The sequence below is a fragment of the Primulina tabacum genome, chromosome 5 (genome assembly GCF_025594145.1).
Source record: "Primulina tabacum isolate GXHZ01 chromosome 5, ASM2559414v2, whole genome shotgun sequence".
NCBI classification, from domain to species: Eukaryota; Viridiplantae; Streptophyta; class Magnoliopsida; order Lamiales; family Gesneriaceae; genus Primulina; species Primulina tabacum.
Genome location: NC_134554.1, coordinates 6846893 through 6861349, shown reverse-complemented (window position 1 = coordinate 6861349; position 14457 = coordinate 6846893). Strand labels below are relative to the sequence as shown.

Sequence of the window (14457 nt, the reverse complement as noted above, 5' to 3'; positions counted from 1 at the left end):
CTATTTAAAATACTAAAAAAATTAATGCAAATATTAAAATTAGAATATAAAAACCGTGTCGAATATCAAATTCAAAATTCTCAATGTTATTTGCTTGCAGGGACGGAGCTAGACAAATTTTTAAGGGGGAGAGGGGTAGAATAAATATTTGAAATAAGAGTCATACTATACAGATACAACAAGATTTAGATAACATAAAATTCAATATAAAATTTTAATTTATCAAAATATCATGATAAACTCAATATAAAATTTCATGAGATAATAGCAAAATCTCACGATATAATTGCCTTAAATAAATACCAATTTACGATATATTTGTTATATGTTTAGTATTATTTTTGAAATAATTAACAATTTAAAAAAAATAAATAAATACTGCATTTGATATCCACTCAAGCTACTATCCAGAGGACCAGATGCTTGGGATTTTTCGGTCTTTCCATGCTGAATTCAAGTCAACATGTCAATAAAAGTTTTAGAATCAATAGAACTGAAAATCGGAACTCGAAACTCAACCGAAATTATTCCACTTACCGGGGCCATTGGTAATATAAGGGGAAAAATCTTTAAAAAATATATAATTCTACTTGTAAGTTGAAAATATTATATTTTGTCGATTAAAAAATAGAATTAAAATTTTTACATATGTTTTTAAATCCTGGCTATATCTCCCTTTCTAGTTGTTGTCAAGAATTGTTTGTATGTCTGTTTGCTTTAGATTTGTTTGAGTTATTTCATATCTAAATAATTAATGGTTAACATTAACTTTGATGCTAAAATTTTCCATAACTGTGAGAAAATCCCAAAGTTTAGAGGCGATTAAATCACTAAAATACCTCATAATACATATGAGCAAGGACAACCCAAAATGGAACCAGTTTAGAAAAATAAACCAGATTACCAAATACAAAACCCCATTAGAAAAATGAATTACCCCACAATTATTGAGCCAGATTTAAAAAAAAATTGAGCAAGGCTACTGCTGCGAGGGCCATCATAGATTGCTGGTTTATGAATATATGGCTTCTGGGAGCTTGGAGAAACACCTCTTTTTCAGTGAGTGCAATTGGATATCTTCATGCACTATTGGTAGATGATTGTTAAGTGGTTTTCATGTGAAAAGTAAACTAGCACCATTTATTTACTTGATCTGATATTAGTTTAATAATTACTTGAACATTAATTACTGAGTTCAGAACCGATCGATAGCTATATTAGAGGAACCTTATCTAGTGTAGATTTTTAGTTTCTGTTTGTTCAAGATGACACCAACAACCACTAGCATTTCATTCCATATGCTGCCTAATATCGATTAGTGACACTCAGAAACGAGACTTTGACATACCCTCTTCACAGATGTAATCTTTTTTTTCGCTTGTAGGAGTACGAGCCACTTTAACTTGGCAGAAAAGATTGAAGATTGCTTTGGATACAGCAAAAAGGACTTGTTTTTTTTCATGGTGTGGATAAACCAATCATGTATCGCGATTTTAAGACATCGATTTTTTTGTTAGATGTGGTAAATCAAACATCGTTCACTGCAAGAAAAAATGTCATATGACAATCGTGTAAGGGATAAAAAAATTTAAGTGTCGTGAAGTGATAAAATGGTGTAAGAGAAAAAAAAATTAATTGTTTTGAAGTGGTAAAATCGTGTAAGTGAGAAAAATTTTAAGTGTTGTGAAGTGAAGTGGAAGAAAATGGAGCGAATTTGCAGGTATTTATAGAGAGTGGTGGAAGAAAATGGAGGGAATTTTGGGCGGTAACGAATTTTTGAAATTAGCGACGGTTTTCCTACAACCGTTGCTACTTTTAGCGACGGTTATAGCTAAATTGTCGCTAATTTCAAATTAGCGACGGTTTTTCTTGATTTTGTTGCTAACGTTAGCGACGGTTGAAATTAAATTAGCTATAACCGTCGCTAACATTAGCGACGGTTGTTGGAACCAACAACCGTCGCTAAATAACGTTGTGTTTTATTCTAAACTCACGCTAATCGACAACGGTTTTTTAAAACCGTTGTCGATTGTCCAAAAAAACACGCTAATAGACAGCGGTTCATGAAACCGTTGTCATAAACGTTCAAAGACAACGGTTTTTAACAATGATTTTAGTTAAAACTGTTGTCGTATGTGTGTTGTTGATTCTGAAATTTCTTGCAGTGATTTTTGGAATATTTAGGTTTTCTTTTTTGAGTTACGGGAGGAGTTTCGTCCAATTGGATCTCGAACCTGAGATCACATTCCTGTCGGGACCTCTGTGTCAGATGAGTTATAGTAGGCTTCGGCACAAAATAAGAAACGATCTCTCCAACGACGCATATTTAGCTTCTTTTTTTTACTTTGTTTTCCACAAATTTCATTTTAAGATCTGCCCATATATACCGTAGAGTTAAATGGTGCAGAATACTGGAATATTTCCAACCTTGAGCAGGACAAACTTTAACCACTTCTGAATGGTTTCAACAACGCAATATGGAAGATGAAAAAAAAGCAGGTTACACCATGCACGTTATACTATAATAAAGTAATTTAATAATTTATATTAAATTTATCTTTAAAACCAAAAAATCATATCTTTAAATTTTTGGTAGTTATTTGTGTGTTGGTTTCTATGATTTCTAATTTACATGAAAATGTGAACAATCACAAAGCTGGAATTATGAAAATAATATCACCAAAAAATAGTTACTAATAGGTAATATATATAATAATAATAATATATATATTTTTTTGTAATTTATATTAAAAACTCAAAATAAATCACATGTTTAAAACGTCGTTGGAATTAGGAAAATGGTTTTACCAAAGAAGTGATTACTAACAGAACTCTTGATTTATTAATAGTACCTATATATAAAATTAATGGTATCTTAACATTTTTCTATAGATAGAGACAATTATAATTTTATATATTTTTAAAAGATTTATGTAATTTTTTATGAACTATATGTAAAAATAATCTCACAAACTTAAATTTTTCGAATTCTAGTTTTCTTAATTTTTTGTTATTTTGAGGGTTCCAGATTGTTACTTTGAATAACTAGTACTTTTTAAAAATTAAATCTAACTTATTGTTGCAGTATTAATATAAAAATAATATCAATCGTTTAAATATTTTTAAATGATTATATATATAATTTTGATACGTCGTACAATCCATACTTGTTTATACACATAATAATCAATCATAAAAACACGGGCACAACCCAGTCTTCGTAAACCAATTAAGAGACAAACTAGAGACACATAAACCAGGTAATGGTCTACATAAATCCCATTTTATTCGGACCAAAAATCAAGCGTAAAACCCATAAAAAAAATCTTAAACCATCAAATTAATAAAAGAAATGATTCTCCATGAAATGAAACTCATTGTCCGAAAAGAGAACATACAATTTCTCAGGACAAATCTCGGGACCTCATCAGGACATCTTTGATGAGGTCCCATTTAGAATAACTTGTCTTCTGAATTCATTTTGCCTCGAGGATTCGAGTACGAAAGAAGATGTCGAATCAAAGAGGGGATGGAGAGAGAAGAAGCAAGAAATGGTTGTGGTCGCCATTGATAAAGATAAAAGCAGCCAATCTGCATTGAAATGGGCTGCTGATCATTTCCTTGGCAAAGGCAAAACTGTCATTCTCCTCCATGTCAAACAGAAATCTCTGTCAGGTACCGGTTCGCACAATTTCCCGCCATATCTTTTATCATAACCTACCAATGAAGCTGTTTTTCCCCTTTCTGGCATGCAAGAAATGAACATAAATCTGTCTTCGTGCTCTGCGTTATATTTGGAAGGTTATATGCCAGAATTTTGTCGGTCTTGCTTCACAAGAAATAGTCAAATTCGAGACTGAACGAAAAACTTTCGGTCTTATAATTTTCATTTTTGAGTGTTTGAACTCATTCCTTTCGTTTTGCAAGGTCTTCACACTTCATTTAGTCCAGAGTATGGATAGATATTCACATACAAACATTTATCTGGCTTTTGGTTGGCACATCTTACGTTGACATTTTCATGGACTTTATCTGACCTTCTTCTCCTCATTGTTCAGTTGGAAGCCATTCTACTTACTCCGACAATGATGACGTTTCGAAAGGTAGCAAGGGTCCATTCGTCAACCAAACCAAGGAGCTTTTCCTTCCCTTCCGATGCTTTTGCAACCGCAAGGACGTAAGAAATGCTACCTTTTCTTGCATTTTTTGTTTCATCTTAATGCTATGAAATATCCAGAGTCGAGGCAATATCTCATATTTGTAATGTATAATTTTCCTCATTAAAACATGCTAAGATACTAACTGGGAATAGTGAAAATAATTTGTAACAGATAAAAGTGAGTGAAGTTTTACTGGAAGAGACAGATGTAAGTAGAGCTCTTTGTGACTATGCCAGGAACAATTTAATAGAGAACTTGGTGATTGGTGCCAGTGTCAGAACTGGTTTTAACAGGTAAAGAATAATACATCTAATCTTATAATAACATATTCATTGCCATTCAACTCAAAAAGTTGAAAGTTACCAAAATTTTCGAATTTAGATTCAAGACAGTTGATATTCCGGGAAATGTTACCAAAGGGGCACCCGAGTTCTGCACTGTTTATGTCATTGCAAAAGGGAAAATACTAACCGTCAAGTCAGCCATGATAAATTCAGCTTCAAAAGAAGCTCCTCGCCCGCTGCAGAATTCGACAACTAACCTTCCTGGTTCAACTGATGCACGGTTCATGCAAGTTAACGGGACCCAACGTAAGTTTTTGATGATCATAGACACATCTTCGGTATCGTTGCTCAATATTTGTTTCATCTGTCTAAAGAAAACTGTGTCGCAACATTTCAGGAGGTGCCTATGTCGATGGGTCATCTTTTCCTGCTAAGACAAGTGGAATGGATAACACAGATTCAATTAAGCAGACTGATATAAATAATATATTAAACAGATGTTCTTGATCAATTTGATTGAAAGTGAAGAAGTTATATACAAGGTCTTTTTATCTTTTATTACACCATCTATTTCAGATCACCATTTACGAGAGGAAAAGCTTTTAATAGATCATATGGGGACCTTTCTCTGCCTGACACCGATATATCGTTTGTGAGCTTAAGCAGGCCAAGCAACGACCGAATGATGTATGCATTGGATCAAGATACGAATCTGCCCCCTCGTCTGTCAAGCGGGTCAGACTCAGAAAACCCGATGAGTTTTGGATCCCAAATCTCGAACTCCAAATCCTCCGATGCAGGCAGCAGTTTCGGAATCTTCTCTTCAAGTTCACAGGAAAGTGGAAGCAACCCTTGGTCAGGATCTCAAAGCTTGGTATGCTTAAAAAAATAAACAAAAAGGATTTTCTAATTCGAAAGAGATATATATACAGACTCGAAGATAGTAAAGAACTCGGGAAATGTTTTCGTGTATGTAGGATGATGTAGAAGCAGAGATGAGAAGGCTGAAACAGGAGTTGAAACAGACAATGGACATGTACAGCTCGGCTTGCAAGGAAGCATTCACTGCAAAACAGAGCGTATCGTATTTAGATTTTTCACTTGGTATACTAACACGCAAGTCCTTTGTCGAATGTAAACATGGGTTTTTGTGACTATCTTCGTAGGCACTCGAGCTTCATCGGTGGAAAGTGGAAGAAGAACAAAAACTCGAAGAAGCACGGCAAGCAGAGGAAGCAGCATTAGCTATTGCAGAGAGAGAGAAACAAAAATGCCGGGAGGCTCTTGAGAAAGCCGAAGCGGCTCAAAGAATTGCTGAATTCGAAGCGCAGAAAAGAATCAAAGCTGAAAGGAAAGCACTCAGAGAAGCCGAGGAGAAGAAGAAAGTATTGGATAAGTTGGCACAAAGTGATGTTCGGTATCGAAAATACTCGATCGAGGAGATTGAAGCTGCTACTGATTATTTCTCGCAGTCTTGTAAAATCGGAGAAGGTGGATATGGGCCAGTTTACAAGTGCTACTTGGATCATACACAGGTCGCCGTCAAGGTTCTCCGGCAAGATGCGGCGCAAGGAAGATCACAATTTCAACAAGAGGTACGAAAAGGGAAGAATATCTTCTTACAGACATAATGTGGTCGTCTCAGTTTGTATAATATATAGTGTCTTCAATTTGTGAAAATTTGGTAAATGAAATAAATATAGGCCATTTGACTTGGCATCGTGTCGCACTCAATTTTTTTTATCTATTGTATTTGCACATCATGATTCAGGTCGAAGTTCTGAGTTGCATTCGGCATCCAAACATGGTGCTGCTCCTTGGGGCATGCCCCGAATATGGGTGTCTTGTGTACGAGTGCATGGTAAACGGTAGCTTGGATGATCGTCTCTTTCGACGTGGGAACACTCCAGTCCTGTCATGGCAACTTCGATTCCGAATAGCAGCAGAAATCGGCACCGGCCTTCTTTTTCTCCACCAGACCAAGCCGTAGCCACTCGTGCACAGAGACCTTAAACCTGCCAACATTTTACTCGACCGCAACTTCGTCAGCAAGATCAGCGACGTTGGCTTAGCTCGGCTCGTTCCACCTTCAGTAGCCGACACGGTCACGCAATATCACATGACATCGGCAGCTGGAACGTTCTGTTACATTGACCCCGAGTATCAGCAAACCGGCATGCTGGGCACGAAATCTGACATTTACTCACTCGGAGTAATGCTACTTCAAATCATAACATCAAAGCCGCCGATGGGTTTGACTCATCACGTCGAAAGGGCTATCGAGAAAGGGACATTCGGCGACATGCTCGATCCCACGGTTCCCGATTGGCCGATAGAAGAGGCATTGGGCTTTGCAAAGATAGCACTTAAGTGTGCAGAATTGAGGCGCAAAGATAGACCTGATCTTGGAACCGTGGTGTTACCGGAGCTCAACAGATTACGAGCATTAGCCGAAGAATCGATGCCTACTATGTCCATGGCTACAAATCCAAGAATCAGCCCAAGTCCGAGAGAGTCTTATTCTCATGTGAGCACTAAAAGTACGAGAATGCCAGAAATAATCTGGCATTTAATTAACAAAGTACAAAAGTGTTCAAATTATTTTAACTCCTGGAGATCGATATGGCTAACATATTTATTAATTTTTGCAGGTGGCTGAATCTCAGAAGAAGCTATACTCAAATAGTGAAGGCATGCGAGGACGTACGATGACAGGATATATTCCAGAAAATAGAAATTTGGAAGCGAATGAATCTAGTTTCTTGGTTGATTAGTAAGCAAAACGTTGAATATCGGAGAGCTGAGTTATCTTTTGTAAGCTTGTAATAAAAAAAAAAAATCATGTGTAAAATTGATGTTTTGTATAGACCAATTGGTTATATTCTCATGGTAAATCACATCCAGTATTATGAGATAGGAACCACAAAAATGTTTCCCTAAGAATTCATTTTAGACTCAATCGAACTTTGTATTTTGGGATGTTATCGACGACTAGAACTCTTTTATAATAAATTTAAATATCGCTCTTAATAATGTTATAATAGAATAATTTAAAATCTTAAATAAACACATGTCAAAATATATATCTCTTCGTTAATCTGATCTGGATATATATTTTCTTTCACTTATTCTTTTTCTCTCGTGTGAAATGAGAAATGTTCAACTAACAAGAGCCTCCAACGTTTTTTTGTAGTTAATGTGATCAATTTTGTAGTTTACATAATATTTCGTAATATAAGTTTACATTGTATCTATGATTTTTAAATTTATATATGTCGTAGTTTAAGTGATATTAATATCTCAAATTTGATCCGAAATATAAGATTTTGTACTGAGTTATAAAATCCTCCCACGACTAAAAAAATTATAATATACTTATATTGTCGATCTTATCTAAGCTTCCAAATTTGAATAAAAAATGCATTACCGGTATTGGTAATACTCCTCAGCGAGAAACTCAAGTACGTATTTGTAAAATTTCTCTTCGAACAATTCCCCCAATTCCTTAGGGTTTGATTCTCTTCGGTCTTTGAACTCTGTTATCCTCCACAAGCGCCATGGATCTCGACGCTCCTCACTCGATGGGAACTACGATAATAGGCGTCACCTACAACGGCGGCGTTGTTCTCGGCGCCGACTCACGCACGAGCACTGGTATAGAAACTGTTCGTCTTTATAATTTATGTCTAATCTGATTATCTATTGATTACAAAACAGTGTCGGGTGAATATTTTGATATTTTGTTTGTCAACTTGGAGAAAATATGAATTGCAGGAATGTATGTGGCAAACAGGGCATCTGATAAGATCACTCAGTTGACAGACAATGTCTACCTTTGCCGCTCTGGATCGGTAATATTTTGTTGTCCTGGAAACATGGTTGTTCTTAGCTTACTTTCTGAGAAGGGAAAAACAAAATTTAAAGGAGAAGATGCTGCTTATAGTTTTTGGTGAACTGTGATCTGATATGTTTTTCCGTTGAACTTTTTGTGTACTGTAAAGTGAACCGAGGAAAGTTTTGGATCTGAATTTTTTGTTTGTTGCTGGTGATAGCTAACAAATTAGCTTTTATCAGAAAGTTCTCGTAGGAGTTATGGGCTCAGAGTAGTTATAGCTGCAACCTTAACTTAATATACGTTCATAGGCTGTATTTTGGGTCTGCTTGTCACTTAAATTCTCTAATCTGTATCTTTGAAACTGAAGTATTTACTTGCATTTTTAGTTGTTTCCATATCCCTGCATTAGCAAATCGTGTGTTGGTGATGACAGTAAGCATCCCAGTTATAATTATAAGCACAAATTTTAAGAGGTAGGTTCGTTGCTCTGACTGTTTGATGAGATACAGTTGTGTGTTTTTGGAATTTTCTGAAGTTGGTTGTTACTGCATTCTTTGTGATGAATTTGCATTGAAAAGGCTTTGAGTTCCTCTTACATTTCAAAATATTTGTGACTCATTTCATTTGAGACACATTTTGCAATGGTTTTCTTTTCAGGCTGCAGATTCGCAGATTGTTTCTGATTATGTCCGTCACTTTCTCCATCAGCACACGTAAGTTTGGGTATTTAATCACTTGGAAAACTAAAAATCCTTAATTATTATTTGCTTTCTAGGTCACATGCTGTCTTGCATTGTAATGGATGATCGATCTGTCCAGATGCAACTCAATTTTATCTTCCTGCTTCTAAACTCTAACTAAATAAATAGAGTAATCTCCTTGATTCAAAGTTCAAACCAAACAAATATGCTATGCTTGTATGTTTGTAACTTCAAAGTTCAACCTCTATAGTCTATACTCATTCCTGTCAACTTATAGACCCCACGAGGCCGAAAAATATAGAAAAAGTTCAGAAATTTTTAGCTTCGCAGACATGGCTAATATTGAAATTTTTGGCGTCATCATATTGTTGGTGGATCTGTATTCTCTCTAGAACTTTGCTTTTATAATCTGTGAAATCAAGCACAATTTTGAACTTCTACACAAGTAACAAAACTACTAAACCTATTTTTTTTTGTTCCATTTATCCTTGTTTGGGTTGAACTTTGTCGATGTCTTTGTATTTTTATTATTCTGGAGAATGTACAGAATACTCTGCTTGGTAATATAAGAATTGCCCTTTTTGTGGGTTATCTAGACAGAAATAAATATGGATGCTGCACTTTTTTCTCGTGTAACACAGAAAGCTTCCAAAGCTTTCTACTGATGATATTTTTTTTATGCAGGATACAACTTGGGCAGCCTTCAACTGTAAAAGTTGCTGCGAATCTTGTCAGATTATTTTCTTACAATAATAAGGTCTGTTAAATGGTTTCTTATCTCCAAGTTGTGATTGTGTTAAACCTGTCTAGTTAAAATTGCATCTAGCATTCAAAGCTGATAAAAATTGTTTTCGTGTACCATGTTGGAAACAATATGCAATTGAGATCTATAAACCCAAGTTATGTCTAATTAGTATTGTCTGTTTCTTGTGGATATGAGTTGAACTATCAATTCGTTTCTGCTCTCAGCGGATTGCGGGTGGGAGTTTAAGCTACCATTGAAATTATAGTTGCATTACCGCCACATTGACTACTCTTAGGAAAGCATAAGCAATGATAAAACCATATAAACCTTGATTTTTTTGTCTTCTACTATCAACTTCAGTAGTTAGTCCACACAAGAAAAAATGCAAGTTAGAATGGTTTGTGGTGGGTCCTAAGGACTACATGCTTGTCTTTTTTCGAGCTATCATATTTTTATGTTGTAAAGGTCATAGTAGATTTTAATGTTGTTAATGAGTGGTAAGTTTTGGAGAAATTAAATTTCAGTTTGAACTAATTGTATAGTAGAGTGTAAAATATGTTCCTTTAGTCTCTCCCTGTGTTTTTACATTCAGCAATCTTCTATTATCTGGTATTTTACTATGATGGAAAATGTAAAGTCGGGAACTCGGTTTCTGGTACTGATACTTTTGTTTTTGAAAAAAATAGCGGACTAGTTATTTTTTTGCAATATAAAGGGCAGTGGTAGCCATATATTTAACTGTTTGATTCAACATTTCATTTTTCTTGCAGCATTGCATTTTTTAACTGAAAAAATAATATTGTTCAGAAATCCTTTTGACACTTGAAGAACAGTGGCATCCTATAAACTGTTTCTATGACTATGACGAGTAATACATATCTTTGATAAGAGAATTGAACAAAGTTATCTTAAGAGGCATGTCGGCAATCATCCGGTTTTCTCTTGTTTATGTACATGCACGCTAATTTTCATTTTGGTTTAAGCATTTAAAAATCGATCCCATTCTCAATCTTGGACTTGCTAAATGAGGTTGAAGTATGTTAATTTATGGAGTATAATAAAGGTTCATAACACAAGGAATTTTATGCAAGCCTTGTCCCAATAAAACCACTTTCCCTTTGCTTAAATGAAATACTTTTGGAATTTTTCTGATGCATGGTGAAATCTAAATGTGCAGCCTTTCTTAGCCAATATGGATATCTTAATTTTTTTCTTAATGGTTTATGCTCTTAGTATAAATTTCAGCAATATGTTTCAGCACTAGCACCTATGCATATATACATTTTTTGTCTGAAATTCATCTAAAATTCCTGTTATATATTCATTTGCAGGACATGCTTCAAACAGGCCTTATTGTTGGTGGCTGGGATAAGTATGAAGGGGGGAAAATATATGGAGTACCTCTAGGAGGAACACTTTTAGATCTCCCTTTCACTATTGGAGGTGTGTTTTTTCTTGTCTACTAATGTATTTATATATATGGTTGGGTTTATTGAGCTGTTTAGCTGGCTAACTAATGTACATATCCAATTTTTTTTGCTGGCATAACTAATAACATATCCAAGTTTTCACAATGGCTTGTCCTTAATGCACATTCATTTACTCATAATGACTCTATTTGGTTGTCGAAGGAATAACTATTTTCTGAACATCAAGTTCATCCTTATACTCGAGCATTCAGCTGATCCTGCTTGCCATGTAGGGAATGATTTTAGATGTGGAATCAAAGTCGTTTTTCAGCTTATTGGTTGAATCAATGATAAGTGAAACTGTGATCATTAACTTGTTAGATTTCATTCCTGAGATGCATGGAAGGTGAATGATATTTATTTTAGTACTAGCTAATGAAATATTTGTGAACCGAGTTTTGTTCAAACCTGTTCCATCCCTAAATTTTGGATATCTAAATTTGCTCTTGTATTGTGTGTGTATGTGATTTTAATATTTTATTAACTATTGCTCTTAATATTTTTGTTAACTATTGAGTCGGTCACGTTTGTAAAGCCTTATCCTGCCGGTACCGTTTCTGTGTTTTGCGTCAAAATTTCTGTCTCGTTTTGGGAGGCAACTAATGTATGTCAGTTCTTTTCTGTATCAGGATCTGGCTCTTCATATTTGTACGGTTTCTTTGACCAAGCATGGAAGGAAGGGATGTCTCAGAGCGAAGCTGAGGTTGCCTACTTTATGTTTTCCATGTCTAAACTTACAGAATGACGTCAATCAATCGCGCCATTTTAAGCTTCATACATAATGAATTTTTCTGTTAACAGAATTTGCTAAATTTTGTGTTCTTTTTTACAGCAATTAGTCATCAAGGCGGTCTCTCTGGCCATTGCTCGTGATGGTGCTAGTGGTGGTGTTGTTCGCACCGTGACTGTGAGTTCCTTCTCAATATATGCATGTATATACTACCTGGTGAATCAACAGTGATATAACCTAACCCTTTAAACTGGAAAAATTCTAAACCGACTTGCTTATGAACATTTAATTCTATCCTTTCATTATTGCCCGCGACCGTCCTGTTCAACCATCATCATTATATTTCACCTTTTCCACTAATAATTTCACCTTGTCACTCCAAAGTTCAAAATTTATATCCAAAACAACATTTCAGAAAATACTACTAAATTGTTTTCCATAACTTTTGAGTAAAATTGAATTGAAACCTCTATCAAAATAAACTGTTTTTTTAATTAATTTGTCATGAACCCCTCTTGCTTCTTTAGTTTTTATGGGAACTTCACATTTGCTATCCTTCTAACTGCAGATCAACTCTGATGGGGTCAGTCGGAAGTTCTTCCCAGGTGACGAACTCCCTCTCTGGCACGAAGAATTGGAAGCCCGTGACTCATTGTTGGATATTTTGTCATCTGCCAGTCCTGATCAGATGGTCAGTTGATTAAACGTCGATCGAGCGAAATGTTGAGCCTCTTTGACTTGCACACAGCGGATATTAAAAAAAAAAACTTCTTGCGAGACTTGTTTATGTTAAATGAATTGGGGATTATGTTCCATCGGTTCATAGCTGTGATTACTTTTGTACTTGCAATTATCAATCTGGCTTATAGAAATTTTAGAGTTGCATACGAAATTAGCACCTTACCAAAGTTCTGTTAGCCCGGCATCACTAATGCTCAAAGACCAGCAATTAGGCTCGTGTTTTTGATGTTTTTGTCACTATGTCCTGATAAATGTTGATCAGACTCGTGTGGCAACAGATGGAGCCCTCCAATGCGCCTACAACCCTTCCGCCAGGTAAGATGTCTAATATTTATAACGTCTAATATTTACAACGCTCGGGTAGTTAAAAGGTTGGGATATAGCTACTACCGTCAAATTTACCAAGATATAGAAAATAAATGGTAACTAGTACATTCAAATAAACGTGAATGACAAGATCAATACAATAAAAAAGAGGGCACAAAAATTGGTTAAGAATTTTTTCTTTCCCGGGGCTCGGAATCGATGATAGGTTTACTTTGAAATTAGTAGTCATTAAAGTTCTGGATTCAAGATACTTGTTCATAGAACTGCATGTACCGCATGAGTTACTCAAGATCATATAGGACATAAAAATGGGCTTTCAGGATTAGACTATGTACCGCACGAGCTATACAAGATCATATGGTACACAAAAATGGGCTTTCCGAATTAGATTGTTCTTGGTTGTTCGTCTTTTGTGTTTTTATATCTTTTGGGTGCGTTATATCAATTAATAAATTACTTAAATACTTAATCTTGTTATTTTTAACTCATTTAGTACTATGACAAATTTAAAAATACACAAATAATATCGGCACCTAGAGGTTGCCCCAGATATAGCACCACGGTAAATATACTATGAAATCTCTTAGAGCTTCAATTTTGTATTTGAACCAAAAAAAATCTTGTCCATCATATTAAATTCTCTGAAGTTGAAAAACGTAAAAATTGTTTCGATAAATTAGAAAATCAATGCCAATATCCGAACATTTGATGCTAATACCGGAAGACCAGATTCCATGAATCATGTTGTGACAACGACTAATCAATGTTATCAAACATGTGGCAACATATTAGGACAAAAGCGAAGCAACCATTCATTCAACAAATGGAAAATAGTTTAAATAAATAAAAGCTATTGATACACACGCACATATATACGATCATTGTTTACAAATACACTAATAACCGGGGAATGGATTCAAAGTTCCATTGTTTGGTTAGAATAGGCATGCTTAGGGGTTCTCCGGTCCGGTTCATACCGATTCCCGCGCCGAAGATCCAAGAATCGGATGGAACTGTTGATATGGTTCCGATCGATCCGCTAGTTCACGTAATCCATCACCATCATCAATCAAATTAGAAGTTTCTCAGACAGAAGCTAAAAGCACTGGGGTGCTGGTCACCCCTGCTTTCTTTAATGCTTGGAAACTTTTTAGGCAACTCACCCTCTCGCTTTCCTTTCTGGTTGGATAGTGGTGGTAAATTTGACAAGATCGTCATGCTCATAAATAATAAAAAGTGGTTCATATCTAGGCACAAATCTAATTACGCAAGCCCCCATAGTTGGCCAAATGTTCTTTGTCTTGGCCGTCAAAATTGTCACCAACATAATTCTCGAAGTTCAAATTTTCTTCAATCAGGCAATCATGTTAACATTAGCAATAATTCTATCGAAGAAGAAATCATCGCAAAAGATAGTAAATGATTTTTGGTAAGAATAAATTCTATGGTGGAAAAAATGACATCG

General features: G+C 35.2%; 1 protein-coding gene and 1 pseudogene across 1 annotated transcript; both read left to right on the top strand.

Annotated features, from left to right (window-relative positions):
- The first annotated feature begins 3371 nt into the window (after window positions 1–3371).
- LOC142547831 (U-box domain-containing protein 35-like) lies at window positions 3372–7358 on the top strand (annotated as a pseudogene).
- Window positions 7359–7841: 483 nt separating this feature from the next.
- Window positions 7842–12777, top strand: LOC142546011 (proteasome subunit beta type-6-like). Its single transcript, XM_075653483.1, has 8 exons — window positions 7842–8098; window positions 8219–8295; window positions 8937–8992; window positions 9665–9737; window positions 11057–11168; window positions 11824–11897; window positions 12027–12101; window positions 12493–12777. Exons 1-8 carry the CDS (start codon window positions 8002–8004, stop codon window positions 12622–12624), a joined length of 696 nt encoding a protein of 231 aa, XP_075509598.1. The 5' UTR covers window positions 7842–8001; the 3' UTR covers window positions 12625–12777.
- The last annotated feature ends 1680 nt before the right edge of the window (window positions 12778–14457 follow it).